Genomic DNA, 24,382 nt, shown 5'->3' with positions numbered 1-24,382 from the left:
GTGTGTAGAGGGTCTCCCGATCACCAGGTAATTCCCCCTTGCTACTCCTATCCAGCACTATCACTTTGTAGCTCTGGGGGACACCTGAAGTGCACCGTTACTCTCCAGACCTCCAACACGGAAACGGTGCACTTCAGGTGTCCCCCAGAGCTACAAAGTGATAGTGCTGGATAGGAGTAGCAAGGGGGAATTACCTGGTGATCGGGAGACCCTCTACACACGGAAAGGGGATCGTATACTGGGCATGAGGAGTTTGATGATGTCTTGCTGATCTTATCGTTTTTATATGTAAGTGGCTACAATAAATTTTATATATGATTATAATTCACATAATGATTCCTGGTCTGTTTGTGAGGTCCTGAGGGACAAGAGGATACCAATCTAAGGACACTCTGTACATATGTGGTTGATTACAAGCTGGAATTTGTTTGTTTTAGGGTAATTATGCACTTTATATATAGTTTGCAGTGATATTTAAAATTTTTTTTTTTTTTTCTTCACATGAGTGCTGTGACACTGGAGTGTTTTTTTTTTGCATGATACACGTGTGGCACTTTAGTTCTGGGATTTAAAAGGTAATATACTATGTTGAGATTTTGTTTTTTGAGGTATTTGAAGAGCACCTGTGATTGATTTGCATCTTCTTCAGTGGAGTAGGAAGCGTCTTCCTATCAAGAAATTGATCTTTGTTTGGACACATTATTTGGACACTTTGCATATTGGGACTTTATTTTATTTTTGTTCTTTTATATATATTTGATATTTTTTATTTTTGGGTAAACTCTTTGGGTCTTGATTTTTTCACTATAATTGTGGGTTTTTGGGTTTAAGTAAATGAATATATGTTTTATTAGTACTTCAGGGGAAGGATATTGATATGACTTTAAGGGATTTCTGAGGATTTTATATATGTGTGTGTGCTGATTTATACTTATTACATTGCTATATACCTCCTTCTAGCAAACTTTCCATAGAAACAGGGATTTTTCGTTCACATACATTTCAATGCATGTTTAAGCCGGCCAACTACGTCAAAGTAATCCCTCTCTGGCCAGTTCCTACCTTAATCTCTATCTATCTATCTATCTATCTATCTATGCATTCAGTCGTATCCGACCCTTGGCAATTGCATGGACCGTCACTCGTAAGCGACCTTTTCCATGAATTTTCTTAGCAATTATTTTACAGGGTAGGTTGCCATGTCTTAATCCAACCCCTACCATGCCTGAGATCCCACATGGCCAGGGATGAAACTAGGACAATTAAGACAGGAGCCAATGAACCTACCAGCATGTCTTTGGAGTGTGGGAGGAAACCGGAGTACCCGGAGGAAACCCACGCGAACACAGGGAGAAAATGCTAAATCCATGCAGTAGGCGCCATGGTTGGAAATCGAACCCATGACCCAATTACTGCAAGGCAGAAGTGCTAACCACTAAGCCACTGTGCCGCCCATCTATCTATCAATATTATCTATTCCATAAATCTTTCCCACGCAGGGGCATCCACCATCAAACAAATGAAACAATATTCAGCCATCTGGCTTGTACATCGATTTCCGTCTGTCTCCTGCAGACTCTATCCGAAATGGCTTTCCCGCACACAGCTCGCCAATAGCACACAGCTTGTCTGGCTTCCACCTCTACTAGGTGAAGCCCACCTGACTCCAAGGCAGAGCCCTCCTGTGTGCCAGGGTGGAGCCCTCCTGTCTGCTGGGGTGGAGCCCAGAATCATGGCCTGGACTCCACAAAAAAGCCTGCACACACCTGTGCAATCAGCGTGCTGGCTGCTCTCAAAACATGGGCCCAGGATTGGAGATTTCATCCCTCCCAAATCTCTTTGAAATCTCCAGGCTACAGGTCCCAAAACAGGCTTTACAAGCCAAAGAGGAAACTGATAAACCAGTTTCCTCTGAATTACAACTGCCTGGAGCCCCTCAACCTCTATAGTCGAGAATCCTGGGTCACCACTGTGATTTCCACCGTGGCAGGATAGCGCACTATCTATCTATCTATCTATCTATCTATCTATCTATCTATCTATCTATCTATCTATCTATCTATCTTATCTATCTATCCTATCTATCTATCTGTCTGTCTATCTATCTATCATCATATCTAATTTACATTTTTTGTTCACTGTTGTGAACTTTTTAGTTGACCACCCATTGAAGGATGGCCCTCTGGTTGTGGTGGTGGTGAGGATCAGGCTTGTCTCGCCTTCATTCTCTCACTAATGTATTCAAAGGCCTTAAAATACTCCTGATGCAATGAGTCAATTGGCATCTCCAGGTCTTTGGACAGAAAAGTATCCACTTCAATGATTTCCTGCAGTGGTTCCTTGAGAATAGGTTCCAATGTACTTTGTACGAGTGATGGTCCTTCTTCTATCTCTTCCCAGTCAATACCCTTGAAGAAAGGGTGTGATCTGAGATTGCACACCAGGTGCGCACGTTGCTCTTGGTCATGACGTAAAAGTCTGAGTAAGAGATCTTGCAGATAAAAGTTCAAGTGCCGTAGGAAATAGGGTTCCGTGGCGTACATGGAAGTAACCAACTGCTCTTCAGTCTCCTGTCCAGTATAAAAAGGATGCTCGCCTAAGGCCATCTCATATACTATTATCCCAAATGAGAAATAGTCAGCCGGGTAATAGTATGGCCTTTGATAATAGACTTCAGGGGCCATGTAACATAGCGTCCCCACGCAACTTTTGACTCTGTTTTTCTCCGTGACGAACATTGCCGACAGGCCGAAATCGGCAATCTTGACGTGCCCGGCGTTATCCAGAAGAATGTTCTCTGGTTTTAGATCTCTGTGGACAATCTGAAGAGAATGAAGGTGCTGCAGTCCACAGAGAATTTCGGCAGTAACACATCTTAAGGTTACTTCATCAAGTGGAGCTGAATCTCTTATGAATTTTTCAAGATCTCCTCCGCCCAGGAACTCCATAGCAAAGACGAGATGAGTCTCTGTTTGAAAGGAGCAGTAGAGATGTGCGAAAAATGAGTATCTGTTGCACATTTCCATTATGTAGCTCTCTGTAATGACGCAGCTGGGATCCTGTCGAAGTAATGGTCTTTTTTTAACCATTTTCACTGCTAGCTTCTGCTTAATGTCAGGATGAGAGGCCAACACTACTTTTCCAAAGCTCCCCTGTCCTAGTACTCTATGGAAGGTGAAACTTTCCAGGCTGAGTTTGTAGGACTGGTCGGTAGGTGAAGTAGATTTGACCAGTGAAGCCTCCTTACTCTCACTGGTATGTGAAGTATTGGGAGGTTTCTTGTCCTCCATCGATGTAGCTTGCTGAATTTGCGCAGTGTCTTTGTTGGATGGGATCTCATTTTTGCCTGGAGACAGAGAAAAAAAGTATTATTTCTACTTCCACATCATTTATGTGAAACTGCGGCCATTTAAAGGCATATATGTCTTTATTATTTTGCATAAATTTAGCAAACATAGTATGAGAGGTAAACAGAACATGTACAAGTAGATAAATAACAAAAAAAAAAACATCACAGATGAGGTAACTGCGGCCATTTAAATGTCTTTTTTTTCTTTTACATATGGAAGGGAATCTTTGTTGTGACACTAATCTTATGTGACACGTTGTCCTTTATGGCAGTTCTATCCATTCCTAGACAATATGGTTCTCAGCCCTGGGGATCTATTGTCAGTGCATGGCTTTCTAAAACCCGTAACATCCCTAAGGGCTCGTTCACACTTGACTTTCTTTCTAACTCTTGCCAAACGCCCCTATAGCCTTGGACAGGCGTTAGACAGGCGTATGGGAAGCGTTTTTAACGTTCCCCAAACGCCCCATGCGCTTTTTTGAATCTGTTAGACATTTGCCAAGCGTAAAAACCGCACCACAAACGCTTATAATGAAGTTAAATGGTGTTAACGTTCCGCAACTGCCTCGCAACCGCTCCGCAAACGCCACCATAGACTTGAATGGGAGGCTTCAACTCCTCCTGACTCCACATGAAGCGTCAGTTTTGCCGCAACGCTAACGCTTCAGTGTGAACAGCACTATGTGCTGCCATGTGCAGAATTTTCATAAGCGTTTGAGAAGCTTTAAAAACGCTTCCCAAAGGTCCGTCTGACACCTGCTGACAAAGCTCGTGTGAGCTGAGCCTGACAGCTATGAAATGCTGAGTAACCGTACTTACACTTTCAGACCACCAAAAGATAGCAATCCTAATGTGATATCTGACCATATTGAGATCTTACTGCCAAAGAGCAATGATCAGCTACAATGGGGAATCCATACTGGCCCATTCCATACTCAGGCTGCGCTTTCTGCTAAGTAACTCTTGTGCTCTAGGGCTTGTTTACATCACATCCATTGAGCTACGTTTTTTCTACACACCCCCCCTACAATACAGCATGTTGTACTTTTCATAAACGCACATGCAGTGCAATGGGGTAAACGAGGCTTATTGAAATGCATTGTTTTTCTTGTATATGCATTCATACTACGTTCAATGCATGTGGTGTAAATGAGCCCTAAGCTGTTCCTCCCTCTCAATGCAATTCCATCAATCTGCTTATCTTCATTGACTAAATATAAATGTAACACTATGTTGTATTTGGTTGTGAGTCCGTAGTTGTGGATGACACCCCAACTTTCCTAACGATTTAGAAATGTGTGTGTAGAAAAATATGACAAAGCGGAATGAATGGTCTGCTCCTGCAGCCCCCAGTCTGCCTGGTCATACAGATCCTAGGACACAACTGTCTATAGGAATGGTCCTAGTGAATGGGAATGTCATGGGGGGGGGGGGGCAGTGTAAGGTCTCATTGCTATTGAAGGGTCCTGTATACACAGCCTGTCACTGGGGAGGGGCTCACACTGACTTTGTATTTATCCATAGACCATGTATGCCTCCTGCACACCTGACCCCTGACCCCTGCAGCCCAACTGTCACCTGAATTCAACTGAGGGCAGGCTGACAAATGCTGCTGCTAATGACAAGTGCTATTACTGGCAGGACCTCCAGGTACCTGACGGGGTCTTAACTCTCCCCTACTCTCTACCCGGTGACCCCATTATGTGTATGTATAGTGACCCCAATATATATGTAATTGGTGATAAATGTTGTATACCCTTACAGTGCCCTGCATTATATCTCAACAGACTAGTACTTACTTTCTGCGTCTTCTTCTTCTAATTTTGTCTGAGAAAAGGGGCAACATCTAGCCAGACACTGCCAAAATCTTTTCCCAGCTGCCCTAAATCTCCCCCTTTTAGGGGCAGAATCTTGGGGCTGTGATGCTGTTCTGTGGTCCTCTGTTAAGGGTCCCACTGTTTGTAATGTAAAAGGCTCCTCCTTGTTGGTTTTCAGGAGGTCCTTCACATTATTTGCTCTCTTTCTCGTAAATAGCCGCTTCATGATTACAAATGACAAAGCTGCACAGAGAAAGAGAAATCGCTTCCACTCCTGGTAGCGTACACAAAGGGAATGACTGCAAGCTGAGGGGGCGGAGCTAAGTGGTGATGACATCAGAGTTCTGGTAGCTATGGAAACAAGGTGACATGACCCTGGCTTGGAAGGTACATGACCATATATGGAAAAAACATTGTGCTTCCTATGTGGTGTTTGTAGATCACATTTTTTGGGTCATTTTTTTTCAAGTAAACAAAATGTGGGACATCTTTGCTCAGCTTACATCTGTATTATTCATGTTTTATGTATCCAGCGCCCAATGAAATCATGTTATTCCTGTCTATGGATGGGATTCACAAAGTTATACACCAGGACAAGGTTCTATTTTTAGCCCTGTACCTGCCATGTTCTGATCTGCTGGCTCCCAACTGAAATTAATGGTCATGTGATCTTAGCCTGCGGGAGGGGGGAGGGGAAGAAGACATTTTGGCCATTTAGTGTGTAGTCCGTTGAGTGCCAGGCTGTAATATTCCTTCATTATGAGGACATTGGTCAGATTTCAACGCTGAGATAGAATGACAACTGGTCATGTAACGCTGTATACTAATGGATTTCATATACCCTTTTTTTTTAGAAATTGAACTTTCTTTTGGTGATGTTTAATATCCACTGTTTTTGTTTTTTGTTTTTTTTTTACTATATAAAGGAAAAAGAATGTTGAAAATTGGACAATATGGTAGTCCTCAGCCCTGGATATCTATTCTCAGTGCATGGCTTTTATAAGTCCCCATGACATCCCTTAGGTCACCAAGACATAGCAATCTTAATGTGATATCTGACCACACTGAGATCTTAGCCCCAAAGACCACTGATCAGCTACAAAGGGGAAGCCATACCGGCCCATTCCATACTCAGGCTGCGCTTCCTGCTTAGTAGCACTCGGGCTGTAAGGCTTGTTTACACCATATCCATTGACTGACTGGGTTTTTCTGCATACCACCGCACATGTATGGTGTGAAGAAATCTTTAAGCCGGCCATAGATGAGTCGAAAACCGAACATTCTGTCGATTGAAAAATGAGAATAGCCCATACAAGTGTGCCATCATTTGTTTGATTTTTCTAAAATAAATTGCGGCATGTTGGGTCTGGCACTTTCAATTGCTGCATGAAAATCGCATCTCGCAGCAGGCACACTAATAATGCGAAAACCAAACGATTCTACGTTCAACAAGAATTTTCGCTTGGTTTTCGATCCTATCTATGGCCGGCTTTACTGTCCTCCCTCTCAATGCAATTCCATTTGCAGACCCTTGCTGTTTCCTTATGTTCCCTATTGTTATTATGTCAGTGTCACTGAGGAGCTGCCACTAAAGTATATGGACCATTACAGACTTTTATGGACTTTTGGGTTATTTTAGCTTCATTTTGTATCATATATGCACCAGTGGTTGCTTCTGATTATACTATACTCCTTATTTACTTCTATCAATTCCATCATTCTGCTTATCCTAATTGAAAATCCACTGTCCTGTGTCTGGTGTCATCTCAGTAGTTGCGGATGCTGCCCCAACTTTCTTGATGTGTTAGAAATATTTGTATATGAAATAAATCTATACAGTGCTGTAAAAGAAAATATTTGCCCCCTTCCTATTTTTTTTTTGCATGTTTGTCACACTTTAATGATTTTGACCATCAAACAGATTTAGTGTGTGCGTGTCTCAATCCAGAGCGCTACGGTCTAGTTCACATTAGATGCAGTCCTGAGCCTTTTTTGCTGCATCAAAAAAATGCATGCACGGTGTTTTCCATGTACTCCAATGGCCCTAGTTCACACCAGTGCAGTCAGTTCCAGTCGGTTTCCAGTGCAGAAAAAAAAGTAGAACATGCTGCATTTTTTTATACAGAACTGTACTGAAACAGCAAACTTCATGAAAACTGCGTGTGGTGTGAACTGTCAGCAAAAATGTATCTTTAATGCATCCGGAGTGCATTATTGTGCTGTAAACTGGCCCTAAGTGTTCTTTTTCTCTGCTACCTCGTTCCTGTGCTATCTGTTTGAGTCACACCTGTCAGATTTTCATGACCCCAAGAGAAAAAAGGTGACACATGATGGAGCTCCAGCACACAGCCTTTGATGAACAACCTAATTTCTGTTCCTGTGTGATGTGTAAGGGGGAGGGGGGGTGTCCCTTCCCTCCAATCAGCTCTCAATGAGCTCTGAAGACTGTAACTTCAGCTCTCTGCTCTCTGCTTTCTGAAAGCTCAGACATGCTGTAAAAATTCATACACACACAAACAGTGCTGTCAAATAAGTATTTGCCCCCTTCCTGTTTTTTTTTTTTTTGCATATTTGTCTCACTTAGATGATTCAGACTGTCAAACACATTTTAATATTACATGAAGAAAACCAGACTAAGTACAAAGTGCAGTTTTTAAGTGATGTGACGCTTTCATTTTATTAAGGGAAAAACAATCTGTCCAAACCTGCCTGGCCCTATGTGAAAAAGTAAATGCCCCCTAAACCTAATAAATGGTTGTGCCTCCCTTGGTGGCAACAACTGCAGTTAAGCATTTGCAATGATTGGCAATGAGCCTTTCACACCACTGTGGAGGGATTTTGGCCCACTCTTCTTTGCAGAATTGTTTTCATTCAGCCACCTTGGAGGGTTTTCCAGCATGAAAGGCCTTTTTAAGGTCATGCCACAGCATCTCAATGGGATTTAAGTCTGGACTTTGACTTGGTCACTCCAAAACCTTAATATTCCAGCTTTCTTTTAGTGGCATTTGATCACCACTGAGGTTTTTACATTTTTAAGTTATAAACCGAAAAAAGATAGAGCATTTTGAAAAAAAACCCAATATATTTTACTTTGTTACAGAAAAATATCCAATAAAGAAATTAAAACCACATTTCTTCATGAATTTATGCCAAAATGTATTCTGCTACGTCTTTGGTAAAAAAAAAAAAAATCCCAGTAAGTGTATATTGATTGGTTTGTGTGAACGTTATGGCGCCTACAAACTATGGTATAAATAAACTGGAAATTTTTATTTATACTAGTAATTGCAGTGATCAGCAAAAGAGAAAAAGGAGAGAAGCGCCTCTAAGTGCAATAAGTCTTTTAATTCAAGTCTAAATGTAGAAACACTCACATGTGTGAAGTAATGATAAGCATAAAAACCGTGGATAACAATAGTTAACGGTGGGGTGGTAACCCGGGTGAAGAGCCGTCATCTCTCTGCGATGTGGGGAGGTCAGCTCTCGGCTGGAACAGCGTGGTGGCTGGAGGGGAACAGCGGTGAGGCCGGCCGGCGTGCACGTCCTCCCTCAGAGCCAGATGGAACGCACGCTGGAATGTAGCGGCTGTGTGGCCGTGATGACGTCAGATCCCAGGGTGCACTGCAATGCGTTTCGGAGCATGCACTGGCCGTGGAAGGCGGAAGTGCACTCCTTTTTCAAGCAGGGGGAGGTGGATGAACACGGGTGAATATATAGGGAACGTGAGTCTAATTGATCAATTGACCAATTAACCAGTGATTTACCATTGCTGTCAGGTGAATAGTGTAAAGTCATGGATGTTAAATGGGGGGTAAAGGAAACCAAATGGAAAAAAGAGAGGATGTAATAAATAAGAAAACAGAAGACGAAAGAAAAATGATGAAATGGAAAAAAATAAATAAATAAATAAAAAAATTATGAAAAAAATAATTAAAAAAAAGAGAAAAAAAAAAATTAATGAAATGAAAAATGACGTTAATAAAAGATTTTTGAACAGCTGAAAATCGAAGAAACTATGTGAAAAAAGTTGATGGGGGTAATAAGAATAAAAAAAAAAAATTATATTCTGGGAGATTAGTGGGGTAAAATGTTTACCTTGCAGCACTGGCACATCAATTATGTATCAGTAGTGAGCAGATATTTAGTGGTAATACAGCATGTTTGCAAGGTGGGATATGGTTATGGCTCTACAGGAGCTTCATAATAATTCTAACATATATACATGTTGCTAGCGGGTATATTGACAATGGGTGTTAACATGGTAAGATGATAAACATATTGGTAATAATACATGCAAATGACATTATAAAGAGTAAATTACATTGTAAAAAATAGTAAAAAACAGAATAAAATATAAATAATGAACAAAAGGTTATAAATAATAAACTAAAAATGAATTAAAAAAAAAAAATTCGATAAAAAAATTTGATTAAAAAAATAAAAATAAAGGGGGGGGGGGGGGAAGTATCATTGTGAGTGTTGAGTGACTGTGAATGGGAGATTGTAGTGTTTATAGTATAGTGTTAATGTCTAATTCCTCGTTGAGTCCACCTGGAGACAATGTATCTAATGTAAATATCCAATAAGTTTCTTGTGAACAGAGTTTTTTGAAACGATCAGACTCAGAGAGATTGTTGTGTATGGATTCTAAGACCCATACTTGTAGGCCATCAGTGGATTTTTGGTGATATTCAAGGAAGTGGCGGGGGACGCTATGTTTGTCTTTACCATCTTCAATAAGACGTCTGTGCTCGCCAAACCTTGCGCGGAGGGGTCTGATGGTGCGTCCCACATATAGGAGGCCGCAAGGGCAGGATATACAGTAGATCACATGATCAGTGGAGCAGTTGTAAAATTCTTTGAATGAATAGGTTTTTCCTTTTGTGGTGAAGTTTTTTTGTCCGTGTTTAGCGAATCGGCAAGTTTTGCATAGCGCTTTGTTGCATCTATACATGCCGACAATGGGTATGAGGCAGATTGTGTTGGGTGTGTTGGTGGGTGGGTTGTATTTGCTGGGGGCAATCTTGTTTTTAAGGTTGATGGCTTTGCGGTAGGTGTATTTTGGTTTTTTATCTAAAATGTCTATTAAATGTGGATCCTGTAGTAGTATTGGCCAATGTCTATTGATGATAGACTCCATTTTGTGAAAGTTGTTGTGGAATTTGGTTATAAATCTGACCTGGTTGGGAGGCTCTGTGCTATTGTGTGTTTGGGGTCTACCCTTGCGGTAGAAGGAGTGGGCCTCATCTACTAGCTTGTGTGGGTAACCTTTGTCTAGGAATTTCTTTATTAGGATGTCGCTCTGGAGATTGTAATCGGAATCTGTGGTGCAGTTTTGTCTGAGACGACAGAATTGTCCTTTAGGTATATTTTGGATCCATTTGGGGTGGTGGCAGCTGTTGAAGTGGAGGTATGAGTTTCCAGATACCGGTTTGAAGTGGTTTTTTGTTAATATTTGGAGATTGTCATGGTATAATTCGAGATCTAGGAATACAAGAGTATGTTTGTGGTGAGTGGAGGTGAAGGACAAAAGGATTTGAATTGCAATGGGTTACGAACTGGTCTACGTGTGATATTGGTCCATCCCAGATGACGATAATGTCATCTATGTAACGGCCGTAAAAGATGATGTGGGCTGCAAAGGGGTTATTGTGCCATATGTGTTTGTCCTCCCAGAAACTCATAGTCAAGTTTGCATATGAGGGTGCAAAGTTGGCTCCCATGGCTGTACCTTGAGTTTGTAAGTAGAAATCGTGGTTGAATGTGAAGTAATTGTGTTTGAGGCAAAATGAGGTGGCGTCTACTATAAAGGAAGATTGTTTGGGGTTGAGTGATGGATCCAAGGATAGATAGTGCTGGATGGCGGTGATGCCTACATCATGGGGTATCGAGGTGTATAGGGAGCAGACATCTAACGAGACCCAACAATAGTCGGGTTCCCAGGAGTATGTTTGGAGTAATTCTAGCAAGTGTCCGCTGTCCCGGATATATGAGTGTTGAGCCTGTGCAAGGGGTTGTAGGAAGTGGTCGATATATTGGGAGAAACCGCTAGTAATGCTCCCTGTGGCCGCTACGATTGGTCTTCCTGGTGGATTATTTGGATTTTTGTGTACTTTGGGCAGAAAGTAAAAATACGGGGTGTTGTAGAAGTCTTTAGATAGAAAAGAGGCTTCCTGCTTGGTGATGACACCATCAAGTAAGGCTGTGTTCGTTAGTAGTAGTGCGTCCTGTTTGAATTCGGGTAGTGGGTCTTTAGTTAATTTGGTATATGCTTTGGTTTTTATGCTTATGATTACTTCACACATGTGAGTGTTTCTACATTTAGACTTGAATTAAAAGACTTATTGCACTTAGAGGCGCTTCTCTGCTTTTTCTCATCTACAGAAGTTGCTACAGCTTATTTGGAAGCCTTGCCCTCAGTGCCACACGGAATCTTACGCTCTTCATACAGTAGCCACTAATACCACCATCACCCCATACTACCATTTCCCAGGACTTTGCAGTGTTTGCGCTGCTACAACCCTTCCTCATTTTTTCTGAATCATTGCAGTGATCAGCGTCTTGAAGTGGGACTGTGATAGTGCTGTAGGCAATCTGATACCAACTGACACTGACATCACCAGTGACACTATTAGAAAGATCAATAATAGTACTTTACACTGTCACTGTGCGAATGACGTTTACTGGGAAGGGGCTAACATTCTGGGGTAATCAAAGGGTTAAGTGTGTGCTTATGAATTTACTGAAAACTAAAAATGTTTTTACTAAAATCTGTTCCTTCTTCTTGCTTTGCAGGGAGAAGAAACAGACAGATCATTCCCTCTGTACAGAAGCCTGTGTTTTTGCTAACACAGGGCTCTGGGCTGTGATTGGACACAGCAGATCAGCAGGTGTCAGCCACGAATCATTGGCTGACACCTGCTGCCAAAATCCTGCTGTTGAGGTGCATTACAGCCCATTAAAGTTTGCAGTTGATGAATGTTTGGGGTAATGTCTGGGCCACCGGTGGATGGACAGAGGGAGGGGGCTGAGAATGGTGTGGGGCTACAGCACTCTCCTTCTCTGTCAAAAGCTCTGGACTGTGGGAGGAGCCAAGGCGTTATCGAATACAGTGCACTGAGGAGCCTGGAAGTGGGCGGAGCTCACAGAGCAACCTGCGGGTAGGTCACAGCGCTGGACTGACCCTGTTGGAGCTCTGTGAGCTCCGACCGCTTCCAGGCTCCTCAGTGCGCTGTATTCACATATTTGTTTCCTGTTTATTAGCGCTGCACCTTTATTTCTATGTTTATGTAGTGGAAGAAGAGGGTTTGCCACTTTGTGCTAGCTGCTTATTTACTTCTTTGCACTCACTACATAGCGGAACGCAATTGTGGGGTGTTGCAGCATTGGGTGGATGTGGCCACAGCGAACAGAGATAACGGCTAGCGCAGCGCTATCTGCTTCAGTAGAACTGCCTTTATTTGTGTTGTTTAGGCGTGTTACATGAGCAATGCAACATTTTGGAACCTGCAAGGGACCTTCATCACGCCAAGTGACAGAGAGACGCCTTTCAGTTGCAGCTTGTGAAACCTTGCGGCTGCAGCTGGACAGGATAATGCACCTAGAGCTACTAACATTTAGGGCAGTATGCACCCAGGGACGAATGATCGCAATGCAGATTGCTGGCTTTCTGGGCATTCGTCTCTGGGTGTATAGTCCCCTAAATGTTCGTAGGATTGGGTGCACCTTCCACCAGCTGTCAGTTTCCCATAGACTTTTCCAGTCTGCCAGCAGTGGGACTGGATGGTGCACCTGTGCCCTCCACCCTCACTTAAACACCAGAGTTGCATGCACTAGGTGGCAGAGAGTCTGTCCAGGCATGAAAGAGTGTATGAGAACAGGCAGTCCATCCCATCAGGTGAAATTGATCCACAAAGAACTGAGCCTGGAGTCAGGGGACTGGGGAGCCAAACTGTGTACAGACTTAGTGCAGGTTGACACCGGCATTGCACAGTAACGCGCTGTGTGTCCCTGTGCAGTTCAGTGCGATGCAATTTAAAAACGCACTGAAACTGGATCACATGGTTGTAAGCTCCAACGAGCCGGGCCCTCTCAGTCCTTCTGTATTCATTTGTATTGGAATTGTACAGTCTGCCCTTATGTTGTAAAGCGCTGCGTAAGCTGTTGGCGCTATATAAATCCTGTATTATAATAATAAAAAACATGGCTCTGCGGTACCATGCATTTTGGTGCAGGCAAACACACTGTATTTGTGATGTGTGTTTGGAGTGTCGTTAGGAATCTATTGCCACCCACAGCAGTGTTCTTGTGTGAACCAGGGCTGGGGCCCTTGTGCAGGGTGACTGGTCTTGTCTACACCCCCCCATAGATTTTTGCAGGCAACCTGTGATGGGTGTGACCACTAAAAATTCTGTTAAACCATCTACACATTGCTATATACCCCCTTCTAGCAAACTTCCCATATAAACAGGGATTTTTTCACTCATGTGAAGAAAAAAAAAAAAAAAAAATTTAAATATCACTGCAAACTATAGATAAAGTGCATAATTACCCTAAAACAAACAGATTCCAGCTTGTAATCAACCACATATGTACAGAGTGTCCTTAGATTGGTATCCTCTTGTCCCTCAGGACCTCACAAACAGACCAGGAATCATTATGTGAATTATAATCATATATAAAATTTATTGTAGCCACTTACATATAAAAACGATAAGATCAGCAAGACATCATCAAACTCCTCATGCCCAGTATACGATCCCCTTTCCGTGTGTAGAGGGTCTCCCGATCACCAGGTAATTCCCCCTTGCTACTCCTATCCAGCACTATCACTTTGTAGCTCTGGGGGACACCTGAAGTGCACCGTTACTCTCCAGACCTCCAACACGGAAACGGTGCACTTCAGGTGTCCCCCAGAGCTACAAAGTGATAGTGCTGGATAGGAGTAGCAAGGGGGAATTACCTGGTGATCGGGAGACCCTCTACACACGGAAAGGGGATCGTATACTGGGCATGAGGAGTTTGATGATGTCTTGCTGATCTTATCGTTTTTATATGTAAGTGGCTACAATAAATTTTATATATGATTATAATTCACATAATGATTCCTGGTCTGTTTGTGAGGTCCTGAGGGACAAGAGGATACCAATCTAAGGACACTCTGTACATATGTGGTTGATTACAAGCTGGAATTTGTTTGTTTTAGGGTAATTATGCACTTTATATATAGTTTGCAGTGATATTTAAAATTTTTTTTTTTTTTTCTTCACATGAGTGCTGTGACACTGGAGTGTTTTTTTTTTGCATGATACACGTGTGGCACTTTAGTTCTGGGATTTAAAAGGTAATATACTATGTTGAGATTTTGTTTTTTGAGGTATTTGAAGAGCACCTGTGATTGATTTGCATCTTCTTCAGTGGAGTAGGAAGCGTCTTCCTATCAAGAAATTGATCTTTGTTTGGACACATTATTTGGACACTTTGCATATTGGGACTTTATTTTATTTTTGTTCTTTTATATATATTTGATATTTTTTATTTTTGGGTAAACTCTTTGGGTCTTGATTTTTTCACTATAATTGTGGGTTTTTGGGTTTAAGTAAATGAATATATGTTTTATTAGTACTTCAGGGGAAGGATATTGATATGACTTTAAGGGATTTCTGAGGATTTTATATATGTGTGTGTGCTGATTTATACTTATTACATTGCTATATACCTCCTTCTAGCAAACTTTCCATAGAAACAGGGATTTTTCGTTCACATACATTTCAATGCATGTTTAAGCCGGCCAACTACGTCAAAGTAATCCCTCTCTGGCCAGTTCCTACCTTAATCTCTATCTATCTATCTATCTATCTATCTATCTATCTATGCATTCAGTCGTATCCGACCCTTGGCAATTGCATGGACCGTCACTTGTAAGCGACCTTTTCCATGAATTTTCTTAGCAATTATTTTACAGGGTAGGTTGCCATGTCTTAATCCAACCCCTACCATGCCTGAGATCCCACATGGCCAGGGATGAAACTAGGACAATTAAGACAGGAGCCAATGAACCTACCAGCATGTCTTTGGAGTGTGGGAGGAAACCGGAGTACCCGGAGGAAACCCACGCGAACACAGGGAGAAAATGCTAAATCCATGCAGTAGGCGCCATGGTTGGAAATCGAACCCATGACCCAATTACTGCAAGGCAGAAGTGCTAACCACTAAGCCACTGTGCCGCCCATCTATCTATCAATATTATCTATTCCATAAATCTTTCCCACGCAGGGGCATCCACCATCAAACAAATGAAACAATATTCAGCCATCTGGCTTGTACATCGATTTCCGTCTGTCTCCTGCAGACTCTATCCGAAATGGCTTTCCCGCACACAGCTCGCCAATAGCACACAGCTTGTCTGGCTTCCACCTCTACTAGGTGAAGCCCACCTGACTCCAAGGCAGAGCCCTCCTGTGTGCCAGGGTGGAGCCCTCCTGTCTGCTGGGGTGGAGCCCAGAATCATGGCCTGGACTCCACAAAAAAGCCTGCACACACCTGTGCAATCAGCGTGCTGGCTGCTCTCAAAACATGGGCCCAGGATTGGAGATTTCATCCCTCCCAAATCTCTTTGAAATCTCCAGGCTACAGGTCCCAAAACAGGCTTTACAAGCCAAAGAGGAAACTGATAAACCAGTTTCCTCTGAATTACAACTGCCTGGAGCCCCTCAACCTCTATAGTCGAGAATCCTGGGTCACCACTGTGATTTCCACCGTGGCAGGATAGCGCACTATCTATCTATCTATCTATCTATCTATCTATCTATCTATCTATCTATCTTATCTATCTATCCTATCTATCTATCTGTCTGTCTATCTATCTATCATCATATCTAATTTACATTTTTTGTTCACTGTTGTGAACTTTTTAGTTGACCACCCATTGAAGGATGGCCCTCTGGTTGTGGTGGTGGTGAGGATCAGGCTTGTCTCGCCTTCATTCTCTCACTAATGTATTCAAAGGCCTTAAAATACTCCTGATGCAATGAGTCAATTGGCATCTCCAGGTCTTTGGACAGAAAAGTATCCACTTCAATGATTTCCTGCAGTGGTTCCTTGAGAATAGGTTCCAATGTACTTTGTACGAGTGATGGTCCTTCTTCTATCTCTTCCCAGTCAATACCCTTGAAGAAAGGGTGTGATCTGAGATTGCACACCAGGTGCGCACGTTGCTCTTGGTCATGACGTAAAAGTCTGAGTAAGAGTTCTTGCAGATAAAAGTTCAAGTGCCGTAGGAAATAGGGTTCCGTGGCGTACATGGAAGTAACCAACTGCTCTTCAGTCTCCTGTCCAGTATAAAAAGGATGCTCGCCTAAGGCCATCTCATATACTATTATCCCAAATGAGAAATAGTCAGCCGGGTAATAGTATGGCCTTTGATAATAGACTTCAGGGGCCATGTAACATAGCGTCCCCACGCAACTTTTGACTCTGTTTTTCTCCGTGACGAACATTGCCGACAGGCCGAAATCGGCAATCTTGACGTGCCCGGCGTTATCCAGAAGAATGTTCTCTGGTTTTAGATCTCTGTGGACAATCTGAAGAGAATGAAGGTGCTGCAGTCCACAGAGAATTTCGGCAGTAACACATCTTAAGGTTACTTCATCAAGTGGAGCTGAATCTCTTATGAATTTTTCAAGATCTCCTCCGCCCAGGAACTCCATAGCAAAGACGAGATGAGTCTCTGTTTGAAAGGAGCAGTAGAGATGTGCGAAAAATGAGTAGCTGTTGCACATTTCCATGATGTAGCTCTCTGTAATGACGCAGCTGGGATCCTGTCGAAGTAATGGTCTTTTTTTAACCATTTTCACTGCTAGCTTCTGCTTAATGTCAGGATGAGAGGCCAACACTACTTTTCCAAAGCTCCCCTGTCCTAGTACTCTATGGAAGGTGAAACTTTCCAGGCTGAGTTTGTAGGACTGGTCGGTAGGTGAAGTAGATTTGACCAGTGAAGCCTCCTTACTCTCACTGGTATGTGAAGTATTGGGAGATTTCTTGTCCTCCATCGATGTAGCTTGCTGAATTTGCGCAGTGTCTTTGTTGGATGGGATCTCATTTTTGCCTGGAGACAGAGAAAAAAAGTATTATTTCTACTTCCACATCATTTATGTGAAACTGCGGCCATTTAAAGGCATATATGTCTTTATTATTTTGCATAAATTTAACAAACATAGTATGAGAGGTAAACAGAACATGTACAAGTAGATAAATAACAAAAAAAAAAAAACATCACAGATGAGGTAACTGCGGCCATTTAAATGTCTTTTTTTTCTTTTACATATGGAAGGGAATCTTTGTTGTGACACTAATCTTATGTGACACGTTGTCCTTTATTGCAGTTCTATCCATTCCTAGACAATATGGTTCTCAGCCCTGGGGATCTATTGTCAGTGCATGGCTTTCTAAAACCCGTAACATCCCTAAGGGCTCGTTCACACTTGACTTTCTTTCTAACTCTTGCCAAACGCCCCTATAGCCTTGGACAGGCGTTAGACAGGCGTATGGGAAGCGTTTTTAACGTTCCCCAAACGCCCCATGCGCTTTTTTGAACCTGTTAGACATTTGCCAAGCGTTAAAACCGCACCACAAACGCTTATAATGAAGTTAAATGGTGTTAACGCCCCGCAACTGCCTCGCAACCGCACCGCAACCTCCACCATAGACTTGAATGGGAGGCTTCAACTCCTCCTGACTCGACACGAAGGGGTTTATTTACTAAAGCTGGAGAGTGCAAAATCAGACTCACTTCTGCATAGAAATCAATCAGCTTCCAGGTTTCATTGCCAAAGCTTCATTGAACAAGCTGAGGTTAGAAGCTGATTGGTTTCTATGCAGAAGGGAGTCTGATTTTGGACTCTCCAGCTTTAGTACATAAACCCCGAAGCGTCAGTTTTGCCGCGACGCTAACGCTTCAGTGTGAACAGCACTGTGTGCTGCCATGTGCAGAATTTTCATAAGCGTTTGAGAAGCTTTAAAAACGCTTCCCAAAGGTCCGTCTGACACCTGCTGACAAAGCTCGTGTGAGCTGAGCCTAACAGCTATGAAATGCTGAGTAACCGTACTTACACTTTCAGACCACCAAAAGATAGCAATCCTAATGTGATATCTGACCATATTGAGATCTTACTGCCAAAGAGCAATGATCAGCTACAATGGGGAATCCATACTGGCCCATTCCATACTCAGGCTGCGCTTTCTGCTAAGTAACTCTTGTGCTCTAGGGCTTGTTTACATCATATCCATTGAGCTACGTTTTTTCTACACACCCCCCCTACAATACAGCATGTTGTACTTTTCATAAACGCACAAGCATTTCGCTTGGTTTTTGATCCTATCTATGGCCGGCTTTACTGTCCTCCCTCTCAATGCAATTCCATTTGCAGACCCTTGCTGTTTCCTTATGTTCCCTATTGTTATTATGTCAGTGTCACTGAGGAGCTGCCACTAAAGTATATGGACCATTACAGACTTTTATGGACTTTTGGGTTATTTTAGCTTCATTTTGTATCATATATGCACCAGTGGTTGCTTCTGATTATACTATACTCCTTATTTACTTCTATCAATTCCATCATTCTGCTTATCCTACTTGAAAATCCACTGTCCTGTGTCTGGTTTCATCTCAGTAGTTGTGGATGCTACCCCAACTTTCTTGATGTGTTAGAAATATTTGTATATGAAATAAATCTATACAGTGCTGTAAAAGAAAATATTTGCCCCCTTCCTATTTTTTTTTTGCATATTTGTCACACTTTAATGATTTTGACCATCAAACAGATTTAGTGTGTGCGTGTCTCAATCCAGAGCGCTACGGGCTAGTTCACATTAGATGCAGTCCTGAGCCTTTTTTTCTGCATCAAAAAAAATGCATGCACGGTGTTTTCCATGTACTCCAATGGCCCTAGTTCACACCAGTGCAGTCAGTTCCAGTCAGTTTCCAGTGCAGAAAAAAAAGTAGAACATTCTGCATTTTTTTATACAGAACTGTACTGAAACAGCAAACTGCATGAAAAGTGCGTGTGGTGTGAACTGTCAGCAAAAATGTATCTTTAATGCATCCGGAGTGCATTATTGTGCTGTAAACTGGCCCTAAGTGTTCTTTTTCTCTGCTACCTCGTTCCTGTGCTATCTGTTTGAGTCACACCTGTCAGATTTTCATGACCCCAAGAGAAAAAAGGTGACACATGATGGAGCTCCAGCACACAGCCTTTGATGGACAACCTTATTTCTGTTCCTGTGTGATGTGTAAGGGGGAGGGGGGGGGTGTCCCTTCCCTCCAATCAGCTCTCAATGAGCTCTGCAGACTGTAACTTCATTTCTCTGCTCTCTGCTTTCTGAAAGCTCAGACATGCTGTAAAAATTCATACACACACAAACAGTGCTGTCAAATAAGTATTTGCCCCCTTCCTGGTTTTTTTTTTGCATATTTGTCTCACTTAGATGATTCAGACTGTCAAACACATTTTAATATTACATGAAGAAAACCAGACTAAGTACAAAGTGCAGTTTTTAAGTGATGTGACGCTTTCATTTTATTAAGGGAAAAAAAATTTGTCCAAACCTGCCTGGCCCTATGTGAAAAAGTAAATGCCCCCTAAACCTCATAACTGGTTGTGCCTCCCTTGGTGGCAACAACTGCAGTTAAGCATTTGCAATGATTGGCAATGAGCCTTTCACACCACTGTGGAGGGATTTTGTCCCACTCTTCTTTGCAGAATTGTTTTAATTCAGCCACCTTGGAGGGTTTTCCAGCATGAAAGGCCTTTTTAAGGTCATGCCACAGCATCTCAATGGGATTTAAGTCTGGACTTTGACTTGGTCACTCCAAAACCTTAATATTCCAGCTTTCTTTTAGTGGCATTTGATCACCACTGAGGTTTTTACATTTTTTTTTTTTTCCAAAAAAGTTTTATTGAAGTAAGAAAGACAAAACAGATCATAGATAGATACGGATCGCAGTCCGTGCACATCTTCATTCACGTTCTCCCATATCGCAGACGGGAATAGGACATTAGAATAAATTGTAGATCAACATGAATCCAACAAAGAATATATCTTGGAAATGACATGCCTCTGAGGGAGGTCCGTAAAGCAGAGCTTCTCAAATGCAGTCAACGGTCTTGAATAATCCTGCAGATGTGGGGAGTTACGTAAAAAGTGGTGGATTTGTCTATAGATCCAAGGCGTTAGAGTGAGGGATTGCCACGCCTGCGTAATGTCTTCTCTAGATAAGAGCTTAGAGTCTTTGAGGAATTGACGTACTGTTAGGTTATCATCACGGTTATACCCAGCGAGAAAGGTCGGAGACATCCCTGGAATAAAGTCCGGATTCATTTTGATCGGAGTAAGAGGGCTCGGAGAGGAAGAAAGTTCTCTTTTCTGGAACAATTGCGAGCTACAGCGTAATGTGGAACCTATAAGTGGGTGATTCCGAAACTCAGAGGGGACGTGGGAGGTTTTCAGCCATGGGGAGGTGGAGAGAGGTATCTGTGAGAAGACAGCCTCCAAACCAACCCAGACCTTACGAATGTGATTCGTGGTCCAGTCTACTAATCTGGCTAGGTGGCAAGACCTGTAGTAACGGTTAATATCTGGTAGTCCAATACCTCCATTCCTCTTGGGCATAGTGAGTTGGGTGAAACTAATTCTTGGACGTTTGTTGTACCAAAGAAAGGATGAGCAGAGCATTTTATAAGATTGAAAGAACGAGTTTGGTAATTGAATTGGTATCGTCTGTAGTAGATATAATATTCTGGGGAGCATGTTCATCTTAAGTATAGCTGCTCTACCAAACCACGAGAACCAAGGTTTGTTCCACGTCTGCAGGTCTTTGGAGATGTTACGTAAGAGGGGTAGAAAATTTTTTGCGTATAGTTCTGTGAGATGGGATGGTAGTTGGATACCTAAATAAGTGATAGCCTCGCGTTGCCAGGTAAAGGGAAAATTTGATTTCGCTTGTCTAAGCACATCCGGAGCCAATGATACATCAAGCGCTTGGGATTTAGAAAAATTGATTTTAAAGTTAGCCAAATACTGAAATAATTTGAAATCTTGCAACAAATTAGGTATCGTGATATGAGGGTCAGTCAGGAAAAGTAGAATGTCATCAGCAAAGGCTGCTACTTTATGTATTTTGCCATTGATCAAAATCCCCTTGACGTTATCATTGTCTTTAATGCAATTCAAGAAAGGTTCCAGTGTAAGAATGAATAAGAGGGGTGACAGTGGGCATCCCTGTCTGGTCCCATTGCTGATCAAAAAAGAATCCGAGAGGCGTCCATTCACTCGCACTCGTGCTGTGGGGGCTTTATATAAAGACATAATAAATGTCAAAAAGCGCAAAGGCAGTCCAATACCAATCAGAACCGCCTCTAGATAATCCCACGCCAGTCTATCAAATGCCTTTTCGGCGTCTAACGAGAGAAAAAATCCGGACCGTTGATTGTGGGTGAGCCAGTGATGTATATTTATGGCCCTTATTGTGTTATCTCTGGCCTCTCTTCCCGGAACAAAGCCCACCTGGTCCGGAGATATGATGGATTCTATAACCTGTAGTAAACGGTTAGCCAGAATCTTTGCAAAAATCTTCAGATCAACATTCAAAAGGGAGATCGGTCGGTAATTCGCAGGGGATGTGTGGTCTTTATTCTCTTTGGGTATAACCGTAATGTGAGCCTCAGAAAGATGGCGCATGGACTGCCCTGGCATGTCTAATGAATTGAAGGCCTGTAGAGATGGAAGCGCCAAGACGTCAAGAAAAGACTTGTAGTAAGAATTGATAAAACCGTCAGGTCCTGGACTTTTACCGGGTTTCAATTGCGTAATAGCCTGTTGTAGTTCACGTGACGTCAGAGCTCCCTCTAAATCTTTTGCTTGTGATCTAGAGATCGATTTAGGAAGATATTGTGTGAGGAATTGCTGTATAATGGTCCTACGTGGCCTAGTATCACCTGTTGGTTTGGACGGTAGGGGTAAGTTATATAGGTTAAAGTAAAACTCCTCAAATTCCGCTGCAATATCCGAAGACGTTTTCAGTGGGCGTCCATGTTTGGAATGGAGCTGGTACACGTGCCGAGCAGCCTTTTTAGATTGTAAAGCCCGGGCAAGAAATTTGCCACTCTTATTTCCATGTTCATAGAAAAGTTTTTGTTGTAGAGTAAAATTGCGTTTAGTTTTCTTTTCCACGACCTCGCGGAGTTGTTTACGTGCTTGCTCTAGCTCACTAGCGTATCGAAGGGCCATAGCTCGTTTATGTGAGCACTCAAGTGTACGAACTTTATGCAATAAAGCGTTAAATGATGCTTGAGCCCGACGTTTTCGCGCCGCTGAGATAGACATAAGAAGTCCACGTATCACACACTTGTGCGCTTCCCACCGTACGAGAGGGGACGTTTCCGTGGATGTATTTTCTTGAAAATAGTTTGTTAGAGAATCACGAATCTGGAGGGTAACTGATGCGTCCGTAAGGAGAAATTAGTCTAGTTTCCATATTTTGGATATACCTGGTGTATCCGGGAATTGCAAGGTTATCATAATCGGGTGATGATCCGAAAGGATCTTAGGTTCGATCGAGGCAGACTTCAGGGCATATAAATCGTTTTGTGAGATGAAGAAATAGTCTATTCTAGAATGGCGTTTGTGAGGAGCAGAATAAAAGGTATAATCTTTGTCCGAGGGGTGAAGAGTACGCCAGGTATCATGTAGGAGAAGGTCTTTCAATTCAATTTTAATTTGTTTAAGTGCTTTGAATGGAATGGATGAAACCTCCGAAGAGGTATCCTCCAATGGATTCAGGGCTACATTAAAATCGCCACCAAGAATCAAGATACCCGATTGAAATGTAGCAAGTAACTTGGCGATTTTACGAAAAAAGCCTACTTGTGCTGTATTGGGACTATAAATGTTGACTAAGGTAAGTGGTTTATTAAAGAGGGTGCCTTTGAGAAAAAGGAACCTTCCCTCAGGGTCCTCGAGCGATTCAGTAAGTTCAAACGGGAGCGTTTTGGAGAGTAAAATGGATACCCCCTTGGCTTTTACTTCCACATTAACTGAGTGATATGCCGTGGGATAGTGAATATTTGAGAATCTAGGGACATGGTCTGCTCGAAAATGAGTTTCTTGGATAAAGAGCACATCTGCACGAAGGCTTTTCATATAAGTGAGAAGTTGCAAACGTTTTTCAGGTACATTTAGGCCCCTCGCGTTAAAAGAGGCCACGGAGAGTGAACGAAATGACCGTGTAGATGTGTGGGTGGTAGCCATTATGTAAGCTACTCGAAAGGGTTGCTGAAGGGCTATAAGTGTATCAGACAAGTATCTCGTCGGCAAGGATAGAAAGGGGAAGGAACCGAAAAAAAAAAATAAAGGGGGAGAAAAAAAGGGGGGGGGGGTGCAAGGGTGGTGAGGGGTGAAAGAGACTAGTAGAAAGGCTAGTATAAAGTTTCAGAATGTTGGAGTAGAAAAGAAATTATAGAGGAAAAGGTTCAAGGAATGTGGTCAAGAAAAAAAAGAAGTGTCAGGTGTATGTCATATAAACCCGTATGTATGTATTGAGCTATGTTCCATCAACTTCCTGTAAAGACTAAATTCTAGAGGCAGAATAGTCCAGCTACTCTGTCTCATAGTACAGCTCCCATAAATTGGTTGTTTGCAAGCCGTTGTCTGGGAGTCTGAAGTTACAGTCGGAGAGGTGTCAAACCCAAAGAGGGCCGTAATGGTAATGTACAGTATAATCTGAAAGAGACCTAACTCTCCTGAATAAAATGTGTAGAGGGGAAATAATCCAACATGAGGTGTCCTTGACACGTATACGTAGGTGGGAAGTGGCTAATTTGTATCGAGAGATAAGATGGGTGTAGCAGGGGGTGTATGCAGACTAGAAGAAATACATGTAACAGCATATTAAGCAAAATGTTGTAGGCAATCATCTGGACCATATCAAGGCTCAAAAACAATGAAGTGTAACAAAAGGTGTGAAAATGACTGTGTGCCAAAGGATAAGACCTATAAGTTATGAATGTACAACATATTACTTTGGTCAAATACTGAAAATATATAAATCAGTTGCGCGTAGCATCATTTTAACTTTAAATATGTTATGTTATCACAAGTTAAACATGATTCAATTTGTAATCTGTCTTTTCCTGAAAGGCACTTTAAACCGTGTTAAGAA

The 24,382-nt window shown here is 42.2% G+C and overlaps 1 protein-coding gene and 1 long non-coding RNA gene across 3 annotated transcripts in view; one reads left to right on the top strand and one right to left on the bottom strand.

Annotated features, from left to right (window-relative positions):
• Nucleotides 1-24,382, top strand: part of LOC149463088 (uncharacterized) — a 547,928-nt gene that overhangs the window by 449,501 nt on the left and 74,045 nt on the right. The gene's annotated exons all lie outside the window — the stretch shown is intronic.
• Nucleotides 2,205-2,948, bottom strand: LOC149463091 (protein kinase C delta type-like). Its single transcript, XM_089675890.1, has one exon. The coding sequence runs from the start codon at nt 2,946-2,948 to the stop codon at nt 2,205-2,207; it is 744 nt and encodes a 247-aa protein (XP_089532016.1).

The sequence above is a fragment of the Staurois parvus genome, unplaced genomic scaffold, assembly GCF_062004578.1.
Source record: "Staurois parvus isolate SC_StPar_1 unplaced genomic scaffold, SC_StPar_1.0 ptg000159l, whole genome shotgun sequence".
In the NCBI taxonomy this organism is placed as follows: Eukaryota; Metazoa; Chordata; class Amphibia; order Anura; family Ranidae; genus Staurois; species Staurois parvus.
This window is presented reverse-complemented; position numbering and strand designations above follow the sequence as displayed.